This window comes from Ustilago hordei, assembly GCF_900519145.1.
Source record: "Ustilago hordei strain Uho2 genome assembly, contig: UHO2_contig_20, whole genome shotgun sequence".
NCBI classification, from domain to species: domain Eukaryota; kingdom Fungi; phylum Basidiomycota; class Ustilaginomycetes; order Ustilaginales; family Ustilaginaceae; genus Ustilago; species Ustilago hordei.
In genome coordinates, this window is record NW_024545282.1 from 374,004 (window position 1) to 390,830 (window position 16,827).

At 52.0% G+C, this 16,827-nt stretch overlaps 5 protein-coding genes and 1 non-coding gene across 6 annotated transcripts; 3 read left to right on the forward strand and 3 right to left on the reverse strand.

Annotated features, from left to right (window-relative positions):
* Positions 1–347: 347 nt before the first annotated feature.
* Positions 348–432, reverse strand: tRNA-Ala(AGC). Its single transcript has one exon. It is a non-coding gene; the product is annotated as a tRNA-Ala (tRNA).
* Positions 433–1,118: 686 nt separating this feature from the next.
* On the forward strand, positions 1,119–4,904 carry UHO2_06706 (uncharacterized protein; the record flags this gene model as incomplete). The annotated part of the gene is made up of 1 exon (XM_041558875.1): positions 1,119–4,904. The coding sequence occupies one exon, from the start codon at positions 1,119–1,121 to the stop codon at positions 4,902–4,904; it is 3,786 nt and encodes a 1,261-aa protein (XP_041414809.1).
* A 63-nt stretch (positions 4,905–4,967) lies between these two features.
* On the reverse strand, positions 4,968–5,945 carry UHO2_06707 (uncharacterized protein; the record flags this gene model as incomplete). Its single annotated transcript, XM_041558876.1, has 1 exon — positions 4,968–5,945. The coding sequence occupies one exon, from the start codon at positions 5,943–5,945 to the stop codon at positions 4,968–4,970; it is 978 nt and encodes a 325-aa protein (XP_041414810.1).
* A 736-nt stretch (positions 5,946–6,681) lies between these two features.
* Positions 6,682–8,190, reverse strand: UHO2_06708 (uncharacterized protein; the record flags this gene model as incomplete). The annotated part of the gene is made up of 1 exon (XM_041558877.1): positions 6,682–8,190. One exon carries the CDS (start codon positions 8,188–8,190, stop codon positions 6,682–6,684), a length of 1,509 nt encoding a protein of 502 aa, XP_041414811.1.
* A 1,655-nt stretch (positions 8,191–9,845) lies between these two features.
* On the forward strand, positions 9,846–12,119 carry UHO2_06709 (uncharacterized protein; the record flags this gene model as incomplete). Its single annotated transcript, XM_041558878.1, has 1 exon — positions 9,846–12,119. One exon carries the CDS (start codon positions 9,846–9,848, stop codon positions 12,117–12,119), a length of 2,274 nt encoding a protein of 757 aa, XP_041414812.1.
* Positions 12,120–13,030: 911 nt separating this feature from the next.
* UHO2_06710 (putative UBA1 - ubiquitin-protein ligase, E1-like (ubiquitin-activating) enzyme) lies at positions 13,031–16,102 on the forward strand (the record flags this gene model as incomplete). The annotated part of the gene is made up of 1 exon (XM_041558879.1): positions 13,031–16,102. The coding sequence occupies one exon, from the start codon at positions 13,031–13,033 to the stop codon at positions 16,100–16,102; it is 3,072 nt and encodes a 1,023-aa protein (XP_041414813.1).
* Positions 16,103–16,827: the final 725 nt, after the last annotated feature.

The window sequence follows — 16,827 nt, forward strand, 5'->3', positions numbered from 1 at the left end:
GACCACTGTTAGGTTACACATTTTATCAGCCATATGATTTCATTGCATTTTTGGAAACCTGCTTTTCCTTGGGGGGGGTTCAAATTCCCTCCAAAAACACACTCTCGAAAAAACCCGCATTTTTAAAATCGCAAAAACTTTGATACCCCCTTAAGTCAATGTGGCAAGAACCTAGTGTTCTCAGCTTGATATACATATATACATCGATGAGGCTCATACCGAACGTGGGAGTATGCTACTTCATGGCCGAGCTTGACAATGAGCAGGGCTCTGCGTCATCCTTCAGCGTCTCACTGGATCGTAATCTTCAGCAGCCAATAGCAAAAAGGAAAATGGAAAAAGGAAAATGGAGACTGCATGAGTCGAACACGCGACCTTTCGCAACTTAGGCAGGATGCTAAGCGAACGCTCTACCAACTGAGCTAAACCCCCTAGTGCACTTCATTCCTAGTATTTTTGCCTATACTTTCACCGGTCCTGACTGTCAAACATGGATGAGCGTGATGGAGCGGAACTCGGGCAATAGTTGTTAGCCAAGCGGAAAGAGAGATTGGCCGTGCGCTGAGAAGAAACAAAGAATCGCTTGGCTCTCGCAACTTTTCTTTCTGTCCAACCACGAACCGCAACTTACACCTTCAACAAAGCCGGCCTAGTCTATCAAGCCAACCAACCAACTAACCAACCAACCAACTAACCAACTAACCAACTAACCAACTAACCAACTAACCAACTAACCAACTAACCAACTAACCAACTAACCAACTAACCAACTAACCAACTAACATCTCGATAAAACATTACAAAGCTCATCACCTCGTCACTCTCTTCCCATACACCTGCATCACATATACATCGACACTTGGACTCAGCAGTTCGCATCTCGTTGCCTTTCCTCCGTCCTCTAAGAAACGAGCCTTCACATATTCCCCGGATACTTTGCCCTTTTCCTTTCGACATCGCGGTACCTGTCCACATTCAGGCCGCTACGACTAGGCACATTCCCATGCATCGATCGAGATAGCCCTTTCTTTCCTCCTTTGTAGCCCAACGAGTCATCTCTACCGAGGAAGGATCGAGAGCAGACACGCCCGCTCTCGTCCTCGGCAGATGACACGCTCATGCCTCACAAGCGCTTACTCTCCAGCGCAGCCGATGCGTGCGGCCACCACCACCGACAAGCTCGACGGTCTCGTTCAATAGCTCGAGCTAATGTGGTCAATCCCAATGTCGCTGGTCCATCAAGCCTGCCGCCACCATCGCCACCACCTCCACCAATACATGCCTCGCGTTTCATATTACCTCCAACAGTACCAGCATCATCTTCATCCACCTCTTCGCCGCAGAGCTTCCTGTCTCCACCTGCCCCCGTCCCGCAGCCTCTATCTTTCCTCTATCCTTCTTCCTGCCTCGATCTCGCCTGCAGCTCTAGTTCACTAGCAGCGAGGCAAGGGACTGCACTTCGCTTCAAATCCTCGCTTGCACCAACAAGAGCAGTCTCAGTTGCCGCACAACAGCTTGCTCCGGTACACCAAGACAATTCCCACCATCGCAAGCATCTCTCTAATCACCTTGAGCCCGACTTCACATTCTTACGGCATCACTACAATCCACCGCACCCACTCATTCATCATCCGCCCTCAAATGCTTTAGTTCAGCAAGATGCCAACAGCCATCTCGAAGAAGAACGCATCTCTCACCCTTCCGCATTCGATCCTCTCACAGCAGATGACACCACCATCATTCCACCTACCAGTCGCCCCAAGCCGTCAGCTGCTTCCGTCGCTGAGCTTGCTTCTTTACGCCAGCAGAGCTCGAACCTCAGAAAGGCCATTCAGAAAGGTACCGAGATACAGCCAGCAACCGTCGTCAAAGGGTGTCGACGCCTTGTTCTTCTCTTCTGTCGCATTCATTCCAGGTTACGAGCTAGAACAGCACGTGCTATCCTTTACGAGACTCTTGCCGATGGTGCTCTCTATCTATCCGCATCTGGACAAGCTATTTCAGCAGCCACTGTACTTCGCCATTTCCTGGTCAAGCTCGGCTGGAACCCACGTTCGATCTCGCATCTTGAACTCCCGCTTCTCTCGACAACAGCTAACCAATTTTCTCCGAGTTCCAAGGTAGAGCCATCACTGGCAGCTGTTGCTTCCAACACTGCTGCTTCCAACACTGCTGCTTCCAACACTGCTGCTTCCAACACTGCTGCTTCCAACACTGCTGCTTCCAACGCTGCTGCTCGACTCGCCTTGATCGCACAGCAAGTCATCTCACAGCTCACTCTGGCACCTTCACCATCTAGTGCTCGACCCTCTCGACGCTTCGACTCGCACGAGCATCTCGACGCCGCCACTTCGCTCCTCTCCGCCATGCACCTTGCCCACATGCCTAGATCGACACTATCACAAACAGCACTTGTACGAGCCATGATTGCTTCAGCTCACACCCCTCTAGCTGTAGAGACCTATGCTGCCGAAGTGCGAGCCTGGTGGATGGCTCACAAAGAAGCCAGACGACCCAGATCTCCAATTCGACGACAGGCAGCGCTCGTAGTAGAGATGGGCAAGCCAAGCTCACAGGCTTTGCGAGAAATCACACGTGCCCTGCAACAGATCGAAGAGCTTTTGTCTCGCATTCAACCCGATCTCTTGTCTCAGCTTTCTGACCACGAGCGACAGGCACTCAGCGCCAAACGCATCAAGTATGCTGACTCCCTAATCGAACTCATCCGCCTCGTACGTGGAGGACGGCTGCCACTTCCACCAACACCAAGCGCACCAGAGATCACCTGGATCCTCTCAGCATGCTGCCGCTTCGAGACGAAAATGCTGCTCAACGAGTCTAGCGCCGCAGATGCAACTAAGAGCAAGTCTCGGTCTTTCCATGCCGCCGAACGACAAAGGTTGCTTGGTGCAGCTCAAGTGATCCGATACTATCTGCGCGAATACATGCAGTCGCTGCCCGATGGAAAGACACGATCAGCCGGCCAACTGCTCATTGGCGGCGATCCCGTCATTCGTCCGGCCATTGGAGTTGCCGTGTACAACCAGCTCATTCACTACGCACTTTCCGTTTTGAACTCCCCCTCGATCTGTAAAGAGGTTTTTCAACACATGACCCAAACTCGGCAGCCACCATTGGAGCCCGATGCCGTTACCTTCAACACTATCTTGCGTCAAGCCACGACGCAGCGGTATGAGTCATTGGCGCGGGCTGTGCTGACCACCAAACGCTCAGAGCAGTCGCAGACTCATTCCGGGCCCAAGCCATCGTCAGCATCAACTCAGTTCCAGTCCAGCGCAGCTTCAGCAAGTGTAGCAGCGATCCAAGTCGAAGCATGTCCTTTCCGACCTATGATCGATCAGATTGATACCGCGATTGCCCACGCCGACTCGTACCGCTTGGTTTCGCTGCTGCAGTACCTCACCGCTTCAGGTTTGTTCTTGCGCCGCTTTCGCCACGAGCCTGGTCATGCTGGTGTCAAAGAGATTGTCATGCGCATCTACCCTGCCCTCAACACCCATAGCTATGCGCGCCGACGGGCTCCTGGCCAACATTTCTCTGACGATCAGCAACTCTCTTCGTCCTCCGCAGATAGGCCGCTCAGACCCAAAGCGAACCAAGCATCCCGACATGCCATTCTGGACCCGCACGTCTTGACAGCTACCCTCAATCTCGCAGTCAAAGCAGGCAAGACCGGCCTAGCACTGCGAATCTGGCGTCTCATCAAACGCACAAGTCTGCAGAGTGCATTACGGTCTCCTTCCATCGACGTTGCAAGGAGGCCTTGGAAGGTTCCCATGGAGGCTGCCACGTTGCTCATGCAGGTGCTTGCCAACGAAGCTGCTAGGATGCCCATCGTGCGGCACGCAGCCAGGACCCAGCGTATGCGTCCTGCTCGTGTCGGTGCAAGAAGACCATCCAACTCCATCGGTCGTTCTCGAGAGTACGCTCGAGGTTTTAACATTGTCGCTTCACTACGCCCACGACGATATGCTGGCAGGTCACACAACAGTGTTGGCGATCTGGGTGAGGGTCTGAGATGGAGGGCTGCACAAGTGCTAGCCAAACGAGAGTATGCGTTCTTGGTCCATCATTGGGGTCTGTTGCAGAAGCTTAATCGTTGGAGGAGGAAGCGGTTGGAAGCCTGGTTGCAGTCGGATCCAAGCAAAGACTCAGAGTCAGCGCCCTCAGTGCGCAGTAAGCAGCGAGAGGAGGAGGAGATCAGCGACATCCATGAAGGCATGAAGCTGGACTCGAGATTCTTCGATGCTCTGTTGGGCGTCCTTGGTCGTCGATTTGGTATGATCCAGCGCAGCAAATCTCATGTTTCTCGTTCCGAGATCTTGTCGCAGTTGCGTCGCGGCTACAAGGATGCTGCTAAAAAAGCCGCTGTCGGCGTGCAGGCTTCTTCTTCGCAAGACCAAGCAGCCACCGTCGCGTCGAGCCAAGACAACCTCGCATCGCTCACTCCAGCTTGGTCCGCTACCACACCAGCTGACGCCGAACAGAAGCACGACCTCGACACAACCACACTCTCCACTAGCCAACTCCTCCATCTCATCATTTCGCGCATACATTGGAATTCGCGCGGTCGATCGACCGCCCATTCTCCGGACCCTTTCCTTGTTCGGATCTTGCTCGATATGGAAGCGTTGACTTTAAGCATTCCTGTTGGGTTCAGGTGGATTTTGACTCATTGTGCACTCCACTCTGCTGGAGCAGAAGGTGTACCGGAGCTCTTACAGAACGAAGAAGCGCGGAATGGTGCAAGAGGAAGGAAGAGTGCGTTTTCACCATGGCGCGGACCAAGGATCAAGACGGTTGGAATGATTGCCAGACGGCTGAATACGGCAAGATTCAAGGATGGGGTTGAAGAGGAAACAAAGAGCGGATCTACAAAGTAGTTTGGAATGTCGTCGTTTGGTAGATTTGCAATACCATGTTTGCTGTTTAAAGAGAACAGGCATTTAATAGCCTTTGTTCGGATCAACAACACCCATCAACTCGCCTTTACCCGTCGCTAGCACCTCTAAATTATGCCTGATCCTTTCACCCAACAAGGCCTCGATCATATGATGCGGTATAGCTGCATGTGGAGTGATCAAAAGCTTTCCTTGCTTCACCAACTTATCCAGCTCTTCTTTCTCCTTTTCGCCCTGTTTGCCGTGTGTGAAAGTAATCACGTCTAAACCTGCAGCGTTGAGATTTCCATGTTTCACTGCATTGATTAATGCGCCCGTATTAACGATTTCTCCTCTGGCAACATTAATCAAAACTGCATCACTTCGCATCGCACTCAAAGCTTCATGGGCAAACATTCCCTTTGTTGCCTCGGTTAAGGGACATGCAATGAATACCAGGCTCACTTTTTGCAATAGTTGCAAAAGTTGAGCTTTGGTAGTAATAGAATCAGTCATGGTCACTTGACATGCAAAGGGCAGCAAGAATCGGTTGATTTGTTTACCAACACCTCCATTTCCGATAACTACGACACTTTTACCAGAGAGACTTGCAACTTCACAAGATGTCATGCATCCAGTTTTGCTTAGGCCACGTAGTAGGCTAAGTGCAAGTGCAAGTGCGTGTTCGGCAACCAGTGTTGCACAGCAACCTTTGGCACAACTCCAGGTGATTTTTTGGCTGGTAGATCGGATTAGCGCTATGAAATCGTCAATTCCTGTCATTGGCATTTGGATGAACTTGATCGATCCCCCAGCGGGGGAGGAGAGGAGTGTCGAGAGTTCGAGAGAGGTGTTGGCTTGCTTTATGTTTGGGAGCCAGATTAAAGCCGTGACTGAGGGAGTGAGGGAAGCGTGGATGGTGAGGTGAGGGGATAGGGGGGAGGAAGAGGGAGAGGAAGAGGGGGAGAGAAGGGTCGACGTTAGGTTACGGATTGAGAGACATGTCCGCGTTGGGTCTGCGGGAAGAATTGCGACGTTCAGCATTGTCGTTCGGACAATGTTTGGATGTGCGATGAGGCGGACCAAGGGGGGGGAAAGGGGAGCAGGGGCAGGAGCGCGGATGATTTATGAGAATCTCGCCAGCCTCTACAATGCTCGAACTGAACACTACTCTCCTTGTCGATAGCTTCCGCACTTTGCACCACAGCACTTTCGGAGCAGATCAATCTCGTCATTGTACCGTTTCATTTTTACGTTTCTTGCGATCAAAACAAAGTTCAAGCCAGCGCCTGCAGGTTGGCAAGGTCATTGGGGAGCTCCATTGAGAGGTCTTGGTCACCTTCACTCATGTTGTAGTGCTGCTCCTGGCCTAGCGCTTCACCTTTGATGGACCGAAGCAGGTTCCTATTGGCTTTTCTTATCCAGCCTTTGGCCATTTTCGGGGCTACAGTAGTCTCCAGAGATAGCCTCTTGGACTTGGCAGAAGGCATGATGATGGTCGTCACAAAGCACAGGCAAAAAATTGACTCGGCACTGCAAATGAAGTTATGAAATGCGAAGTTGATATGGTGCAGTTGCAATCTTGAGTTGGCGCAATTAGACACCGAGACATGAAGGTATGAAAGTGCGAAAGCTACCGACAAAGAGAGTACGGAACCCTGAACCCATCCGCTTCTCACCCACGATCTCATTTCCACGCAACCCACATCGAAGCCTGGTACAGTAAGAAAATGTCAACATTCTTACGGAAAGCAAACAGCATCAACAAGCAACAGTAGACTCAGCTCGAGCTCATACCAGCAATAACACTATTCGTCAAGGCCCAATCCTTCGTATCGCCATCTAAACTCCACATACTCACCCCACCAATCCGGGCTTTACCTACAAAAGCTCCCTTATCATAGATACTACTTGTATCATCGTATGTTACTACCTTGTTCCCATCGCTCAAGAAGGGCGTGTCCGAGCAATCGTCCCAGTATTTGACCCAGCCTCCACTGCCATGGTACAATGCCTCTGCTCCTAGCTTTAAAGCTCCTTGATTAACTAGGGTGGAGAAACTGATTTGGCCGGACGAGGTGGAGGCGTCCATTGAAGTCAATTGTACCGCGCGTTTCTGTTTTAGTGTCTTCTTGCTGGAAGTGTTGATGTATCCATAAGCAGGAATGCCAAGGAGGATTTTATTACGGGGCATACCAGCAGCAGACCAAGCTTTTACTCCTGCCGCAGCACTTGCTTGAGGTTGGGTTGAGTTGCCACAAAGATTCGCCAGTGGTGCGTTGGGGCCAGGATTAGCGGAGGATCCCCAAACATCGTAGTTCATGATCATGATATAATCCATAGCTGCAGCTGCACGGGCGACACTGGCTACTGGATGACCGCTACTTGCTCTCCACGGAGTATGGCTTACTGCTCCTGTAATGAGTGCTCCTTGGGGTAATGCTGCACGAAGTTGAGTGAGGAAAGTTTGAAAGTTTGCTGTGTCGCTCGGATCTAAGTGATTTCCCGCTCCAACTTGACCTGGATATTCCCAATCGAGATCGATACCGTCGAGTGAGTAAGTGTTGTAGTACTTTATGATGTTCCCAATCAAAGTAGCTCGAGCACTTGCGGTGCGTACAGCAAGGGAGAAGTACGTTGATCCACCCCACCCACCAATGGAGAGCAACGCTTTGGTGTTTCCCGCTTTACAAGCTTTGACGAACCTGCGAAGAAGGTTGCCGGAGGGGTCGGTGGGGATGGAGAGGTCGAGGTTGGAGGTGGGGATAGCAAAAGCGTAGTTGAGATTGTCGAACTTGGTGTAGTCTATAGAAGTGACGGGGAAGGTGGATGAGGTCCAGTCGGCCCAATAGCCAGCCATGATTTTATTTGTGCCCGTTTTGCTATCCTCCGGAGCCCCCGTTGGAGTTGAGGGAGAAGAAGATGATGAACTGGCGGAGGATGAGGTGGTGGAGTTCGAAGAGCGAGCTTTACATGAGCGTTTGCGGGGGGAGATGCGGGTACTCGGTCGACGAGAAAGAATCCGGGATGAAGGGACTGCCCTCCGCCTCATCCCATCTTTGTTTTCGCCGAATAACACTTGCCATATCGACCTCCTCCGCCCCAAGCCGTGCGAAGTGTGTCGATCCGGTACATAGCTTACACTTTTCTCTGCAATGTATCTCGCACCAGCGGTGGTGCGAGCAATGTGTCCTGGAACATATCCCTCCGGCAATTCCCCTAGCATAGCTGTGGCGGACTGTGCAAGCAAGCTCACCAAAGCGAGCATTCCAAGTGGTAACAACATCATCCTTGCTGTATGTGATTCCGTTGAGAAAGATTGAAAAAATGTGTTCCTGCTGATTATGGTGACCTGCACCAAGATGTGCGAAAAAGAAAGTGGATGTAAGAAAGAGCGTAGAAAACGAGCTTCCCTTTCGATCGACGAAAGGATGAATGCAGACTAGACTAGCTAGCTTTCTCTTTTACTCGTGTAGGGGCGAAAAGAGGGTGGGACCGACCAACGGTATGTAGAAACAGAACAGAGGTGGAAAAGAAGGTGGGGCACGACCAAACGACGATATGAACGAGTATGGTGATGGATGAAGAGAAGAAAGTTACGGGAACTAAGACTAAGGAAGGGTAAGCTCAGCTTGATGCGAGAAAGGGAAGCTAACTTACTGCAGAGTAAGTCGGCGTGCCGACACAGCGGGAAAGCAAGCGCTGCCGCCCTTGCACGCCATCTTTGGTTTGCTGTTTGACCAGCTGATACTTGGCTCTATCAGCTGGCAGTACGCTGACATGTTCCAAGCCTCAACCATGCTCAAGAGAGCACACGAAGAAATCCGCGTGCGTTGGAGAGAAGATCCTAACCTTGGCAACACTCCTCGAGCCCTCACTGCTCTCTGGGATCTGTGCTGAGCTCAGGGTGTGGTGGGGTAGCGATGTTGAAGCGGGCTGAGACTAGGATAGAAGTTAAAGGCTGCCCTTCTCTGCAGAGAAGTATGAGGAAATTCGCCGACCATCGGTTAGGACATGTCACAACAGGACAAATTTTACCCTTCCAAGCTGAGCTGGATGATCTGCGCTGCACATCTGAGACACCACGGTGGCCATGTTGAGCGGCTCAAGACTGCATCAGGCAACAGGCAACTGTTGTGCTGGCTTGACTCTGCCATCGATGGGAACAAAGGAAGGGACAGACAAAGGTGAGGGTGCAACAAAGGGGAGTTTCGGCTGCGCTGCTTGACAGGCGTTGAGTGGAGTCGAGAAGCTGATCTCAGATCAGCCTCAAATTTATAATGAATCGGCGATCTGATCTCAGATCAGTCTCAAATTTCAAAATGAATCGGCGATCGGAGAAAAAGAAGAGATGACGTCCCTAACCAAGTCTGACAACGAGCGCGACCAAGTTGTACCCGATCTTGGATCAGCTCGGCTTCGCCCGATCCCTCCCGTATCGTCTGATGTCAGCTTACATCATCATATTGGATTGCTACTTTCAGCATATGTGTGTGTGTGTGTCACCTGAAAGCCCCGCTGATGGTTAACTCCGCCCTCAAGCTTCACCATGTCCGCCTTGCTTCGGGAGACTTTGCTCGCCATCGACCTTATCTCCTATCTTTAACGAGACGTTGTCTGAAGCATGCGAGTTCTCATCGCAGAGTGTTGTTCTGAAACATGTCGAAAGCTTTGATGTGGGTCAAACGTCGATCGACATGGAAAAGTAAACTGCGCCGACAGGAGGCTTCATCGTGAAAGCGAGATCGAGCAGCCGAACGACAATGACAATGCATCGCTGCCGTCATGGCCTTACACCTTTCCGTCGTTCCACCGACTACGAGTGGCATCTGAACGATTGTTCCATCAACAGAACCAGACGCTCCTGTAGACCTCCTCAATCGACGGCCATCTACATCCACTTGACCATCACCGCTTCGCTATCGTAAAGCATAACCAGTCGCAATGTCGACTTCAGTATCCTTCCCTGGTCAAGCAGGCGGCGAGCTCGCTGCTGACCTCAAGATCGACCTTCCACGTAATGCTACCGCCAAAGAAGACACACACTCAGTATCAGCAACACCCGCAGCACCAGCAGCGGCGTCATCACTTCACCGTCGCCAAAACTCGTTCCAGGCCAATGACAAGCCTCCCAACGCTCATCCTGCCGCTTGGCACCATCATCCACGTCAACCAGGCTCACACGCTGAGGGCTATTTCCCTGCAACATCTGCAGTTCCCAAGACACCTTCCAGCTTGTCCATGCGTGGTCATGGTCGAGCACAGAGCAGTTCAGGCAGCACCTTTTCCGCACATCCGATGAACCTCAACCTCAATTCTTCCTCCGTCGCGCCACCCAACGTCGACGGCGCTTCCTTGCAATCTGCTTTCGATGCTCATGGCTCGCATCATGCAGGTCCCAGCAGTGTCAGCCATCTCAGTCTTTCCGGTCATCCAGGCATGCATGGACTGGGTATGGGAGGTGGCTACAGTGCTCGTCCACCCAGTCCCAGCACGCTTACAAATATCATTCTGGGTCTGCACAACACCTTTTACTCGTGCAAGCGCAAGCCAGAGGAAGTGAAGGAAATGCTATCGCGATACTACGAGAGCGGAGCTGTGTTCGAATCTCCCCTGCTCTCCGCACATGGAAGGGACCAGATTGCCAACCAGTTCATCATGGCGTTTGCTCTGCCTGGTATGGATGTTCAGTCAGAGCTGCGAGACGTCATTTGCTCTGACTTTGAATTCGACGGCACACGAGCAGGAATCATTGACCATACCATCACAGTCACCTTCTTCCCTAGCCTCTTTGGCTCGTCCAACTCAAAACCCACGCCAGACCCGGATGCAAGTGATGTGAACCGCACGCCACGAGCTTCCTATCCTTACTCTGCCTCTGCCTCTGCCTCTGCCTCTGCATTTCCCATGACCCCACATCCATTTATCGACTATGCCAACAGCGCCTATTCCCGTATTGCGCAGAGTCATCCTCACAGCCCCACAACGCCGTTCAGCATCGCTAGCATCTGGGGCGGCTCTCGGCCCCACACACCAGGACACGCACCTTCTGCAGGCGGCCTCAACGGAAACGGCATCCGTCCGCTCTCCGGAACCGCCAACACTCCACCCAGCGTCAACGGAGAAGACTCTGATCCACCCTCGAGCTCCACCTTGCACAACCTCAGCCACGGTAACAACGCGCATCACTACATCGACGCAGAGACGGTTCAGCAGCAACTTGGATCGCGTCCATCCATCCCTGCCGATGCGCTCACTCCACACTGGACGAGCGAGGGGTTGGGTCGACAGACATTCCGTACCTTGATCTGGTCTTTGTTCCATCCTAGGGCGGTGTTGAAGTCGTTGTGCAGTGTTCAGCTGCGAGTGATGAGTAGGTTAGAGTTCAACGATGCTGGGTTGATTGTGAGACATGAAGATACGTGGGGGTTGAGGGAGACGATTGAAGGTGTAATTCCGTTTGCTAGTTTGATCTATTCGATCGAGAGGAGATTGCTTGGGTTCTTGGTGTCTTGGGCCATTGCCAAAGGGTTCAAGATCTCGGCTGCGCTATTGCGAAAGGCTATTCCAGGAGGATCCTCTTGGACTGAGTTAGAGGCGCATTCTTCTTTGGGAGGACATCAGATCAGCCAGCATGAGGCCGAGGCGATGTTCACTCATGCTCATCTCCCACACCACCACGGATTGCATGGTGGAAGAGGTGGACGAGAGTTGCAGACGATCTCTCGATCGCGTGCACCTTCGCCCAGCAGGTTCCGCTTCGATTCTCGTCCAGGCGGGACAGTCACCGGTACTCGATCTCGGGCTCGATCGTTGGTAGGATCCCACTCGATTGCTTCCTCGAGGGCTATCTCGACAGATAATCTCGTGCAGCACTTTGCTTCAGCGACCAATACTCTTCAAGTCGAATCCCGTCGCTCAGCAGATCTCCCGCCTGACTCGAGTGCCAAGTTCCGAGATCGATCAGCAAAGAGGATCGACGGTGGTAGGGCGACAAGTACCAACTCGGCTCCCCCTACTGCTCTGCCTGCTTCTGGATCAAACAGCTCGAATTTGGTGAGCTTTGAGGGTGAATATGCAGGTGGACCGACAGCACATCTGGTCAACATGTGCGAACACTTTTCGGCTCAATCAAGACCCCATAGCAAAGCGGCCTCTGTGGTGTCGAATGATGATACCAGTAGGGGCGCATTGCATTCAAACAACTGTAGAGGATAGGATAGCAATCGATCCTAGTCATCACGATTCCTTCTGTGCTATCAGCAAGTCTTTACCTCTTTCTTGCACACCATTGCGATGTGATGTCGACCTTCAGGGCTGAGTTCGATATCGCCGACCTTAATTCGAGAAAAAAGAAAAAAGAAAAAAGAAATAAAATATTGAGGATGGAAATAGAGCACCGAAAATGGCAGCCAGAAATTGCGTTTTTGTGCGATTACTCATGGACCTGGTGATAGCAATACTGCGCTGTGCTGCCTCGAGTTTTTCGTGATCGGCAGATTAATTCTCTCTGAATTCTCTCTGGAATCTCTCGCACGTTTGCATCAGTCACGCAGCAACAGCACGCAGCAACAGAACAGCGGCAGTGCGAGTGTTACGTTATTAGGTGCGCAAGCTGTATGTGCGGTGGAATGGTGTAACTAGATGGATTCAGCAAGGAAGGAGGAGATCTAGATAATATACAAGCAAAGATTTGCAAGATGCCAAGTGTCGAACTTTCCTGCACGACGTGTATTCGCGCGAGAAGATATCGATCGAGTATTCTCGTGCGGCTAGTATTCGCACGAGAGAATACCCAGGCGTCTCAGCGCGTGTCTGTCTGCTTCTCCTTGCGCACGGGCCTTTTTCGATTCAACTCGACTCAGCAGCATTTTGCAACAGGAAACTGAGCCTCCTTCTGGTTCGACCATCATCATCCTCATCATTCATCACTCGCTTGCGTCTCATCTCTGTTCAGATTAGTACACGCAAGGCCGAACACGAGCAGCATCCTTGTTCAGTCACACCCCTCTCATCCTTCCCGCATTCACGCAACGTCAACCATTTCGTCGGAAACACCCACTGCCGAGCGTCAGAAGCGCAACCCACCGGAATCAGCCGGAACTACAGCTCCCGCCAAAAAACCAAAAATGGCGCCAGAAGATATCAAGGTCGACCTGCCCGAACAGGGCATCGACGAGGGTCTTTACAGCCGTCAGCTCTATGTGCTGGGTCACGATGCCATGAAGCGCATGGCTGCTAGCAATGTTCTCGTCCTTGGTCTTGGTGGTCTTGGTGCAGAAATCGCAAAGAATGTCGCATTGGCCGGTGTCAAGTCCATCACCATCTTTGATCCTACTCCCGTCTCGATCTCGGATCTCAGCACACAGTTCTTCCTTCGTCCCGAAGATGCATCGGCAGGCAAGCGTAGGGACCATGCTACACAGCCTCGTCTTGCCGAACTCAATACTTATGTCCCCATCCGAGTGCTGCAGGAGACCGAGTTGACCCAGGATGTTCTCTCTCGCTTCCAGACTGTCGTCATGTCCGATGCTCTCTACGCTGAGCAGCTCCGCGTTAATGACATCACTCACGGCACTTCCACTCACTTTATCGCAGCAGAGGTACGCGGCTTTTTCGGTTCCGTTTTCAACGACTTTGGTCCCAGGTTCCTCTGCAACGATCCTACCGGCGAACAGCCGCTATCGGGTATGGTCACTTTGATTGCCAGCGAAGACGAAGAGGGTCTTGTCACCACCCTCGACGAGACCCGCCATGGTCTTCAGGACGGCGACTACGTCACTTTCGCCGAAGTTGAGGGTATGGAGGCGCTCAACAACAGCCAACCTCGCAAGATCACTGTCAAGGGTCCCTACACTTTCACCATCGGCAGCACCAAGGGCCTTGGCGAGTACAAGCGTGGTGGTATCTTCAAGCAGGTCAAGATGCCTAAGGAGATTGCGTTCAAGTCGTTGCGAGAGAGCAGCAAGCAGCCCGAGTTTCTCATTGCCGACTTTGCCAAGTTCGATCGCCCAGCTGCTCTCCACGCCGGCTTTCAGGCGCTCTCCGAGTTCCAGCAGAAGAATGGTCGTTTGCCTCGACCGAGGAATGCAGAGGATGCCGATCAGTTCCTTGAGCTTACCAAGCAGATCGTCCAAGCTAACGGTCAGGATGCTGCCGATTTGCCCGAAAAGGTGGTGCGCGAGCTTGCTTTCCAGGCAACTGGTGATCTTTCGCCCATGGTAGCCTATGTCGGTGGCTTTGTCGCTCAAGAAGTGCTCAAGGCCTGCAGTGGCAAGTTCCATCCTCTCGTGCAGCACTTGTACGTTGACTCGCTCGAGTCGCTTCCTGACTCTGTCCCTGGCTTGCCTGAGAGCGAGTTCCAGGCTAGCAACTCGAGGTACGATGGCCAGATCGCTGTTCTCGGTCGCACTTTCCAGCAGAAGATCGCCAACGCCCGTCAATTCCTCGTAGGGTCCGGTGCGATCGGATGCGAGATGCTCAAGAACTGGAGTATGATGGGTCTCGGCAGTGGACCTGAAGGTGCCATCCACGTTACCGACATGGACACGATCGAAAAGTCGAATCTCAACCGTCAATTCCTCTTCCGATCCAAGGATGTGGGTCACTTCAAGGCTGATACGGCGGCTGCGGCTGTTGCTGAGATGAACGCTGATCTGAAGGGCAAGATCCACAGTCATCAGAACCGTGTCGGTCCCGAGACCGAGGATGTTTACGGTGACGAGTTCTTCGCCAGCCTGACTGGTGTCACCAACGCGCTGGACAATGTTCAGGCACGTCAGTACATGGATCGTCGCTGCGTCTACTACGAGAAGCCGTTGCTGGAGTCGGGTACGCTGGGTACCAAGGCAAACACGCAGGTGGTTGTGCCTCACTTGACCGAGTCCTACTCGTCCTCGCAGGATCCTCCTGAGAAGTCGATCCCCGTTTGCACGCTCAAGAACTTCCCCAACGCCATTGAACACACGATTCAGTGGGCTCGTGAGCAGTTTGATGAGTTCTTCCTCAAGCCGGCGGAGAACGTCAACCAGTACCTCACGCAGCCGGACTACATTGAGACGACGCTCAAGAATGGTTCGGGTGCCAAGGAGCAGCTTGATCAGATCAAGCAGTACCTTGTGGATGAGCGACCCAAGTCGTTCGAGCAGTGCATCTATTGGGCTCGTATGCGATTCGAGGAGAACTACAGTAACAACATTCGTCAGTTGCTCCACTCGTTGCCTGCCGATGCGCTTACTTCGAGCGGTCAACCTTTCTGGTCGGGACCGAAGCGTGCTCCTAAGCCGTTGACGTTTGATGCTGAGGATCCGATGCACCTCGAGTATGTGATGAGTGGTGCTTTGTTACATGCCGAGAACTACGGGTTGAAGGGCGAGGCTGATGCTGCTTACTTCAAGAAGGTCTTGGCTGAGATCAAGGTGCCTGAGTTCAAGCCCAAGGACAATGTTAAGATCCAGGTTATCGAGAACGAGGCTGCTCCCAACAACAACAGCAACAATGATGCTGGTGGAGACTTGACCGATGTCACTAGCAGTTTACCTGAAGCATCTTCGCTGGCTGGTTTCCGACTGGAGCCGATCGAAATGGAGAAGGACGAGGAGAGGAACCATCACATGGACTTTATCACTGCTGCCTCTAACCTTCGTGCTACCAACTACGGCATCTCGCCCGCCGATAAGCACCAAACGAAAGGTATCGCAGGAAAGATCATCCCGGCTATCGCCACCACCACTGCTCTCGCTACCGGTCTGGTCAATCTGGAACTCTACAAACTTATCGACGAGAAGAAGGAGATCGAAGCCTACTCGAACGCATTCGTCAACCTCGCTTTGCCGTTCATTGCATTCTCGGATCCGATTGCGGCACAGAAGCTGAAATACAACGATACCGAATGGACACTCTGGTCCCGCTTCAAGGTGGAAGAGGATATTACGTTGCAAGAGTTGCTAGACCTTTTCAAAGAAAAGCATGGGTTGGAGGTTAGCATGTTGAGCAGTGGAGTTTCGATGTTGTTCTCGGCCTTCTTGCCGGGGAAGAAGAGAGAGGAGAGGTTGAAGATGAAGATGAGCAAGTTGATTGAAACGGTAAGCAAGAAACGCATTCCCAAACATGCTCAGTGGGTGATTGTCGAGATCATGGCGGATGATCTGGAGGGAGAGGACGTCGAGGTGCCGTTTGTGGTTGTCAAAGTGAAGCAGTGAAGCGGCGGGGGTATGTGTTTGGATAAAAGTTGATGAAAAGCTAGGATTGTTGTGCTATACTTTGCTGCTACAATATCCACTTGTCTCCTCTATCCTGACCGGACGTTAGGATTGCTGAGTCAGCTCGTGAATAAGCGGTGTGTGAAGCTTTCACCAGCTTGGGCAAATGGATAAAACGTTGCACAGTTGCCGACATTTTCCCCACTGCTGAAGACTGTTAGAGCGTTGTATGCAACATTGCAATGCCAAGTCTCGGCTGTGGTGTTGGGTTTTGTGGAGAGAAGAGGTCACGTGCATAAGTGCAAGAGGCGTGTTTTTCTCCCGTGCTGTGCTGATTGAGCAAGCCAAAGCCAGCCAAAGCCAGCCAAAGGCAGCCAAAGGCAGCCAAAGGCAGAAATCATTCTTATTTCCGCGCTAAATTGGTGGGAAAAGATAAGGCAGCAGAGCCAAAGAGAAACGAAAGCCTTCTTTTTAGCAAAGCGTGTTGTTGTTTTGACAGCGAAAGAAAGAAAAAATTAAAGATCCGACTTCCGAGTTCAATGGTAAAGGTGTCCAAATCATACCCGCTCCTCGTCCTCGTTGCTTTCTTGCACTACCATTCATATCGCCGTCTCTCTATCCGATCTACTGTTGGCATCGCATATCACATTCCTTCTCCTACTACTTGCGCTTTTAGCATAGCATCCTTACTCATCATCGAGAGCTTAAACAGCTTCCAGCTGAGC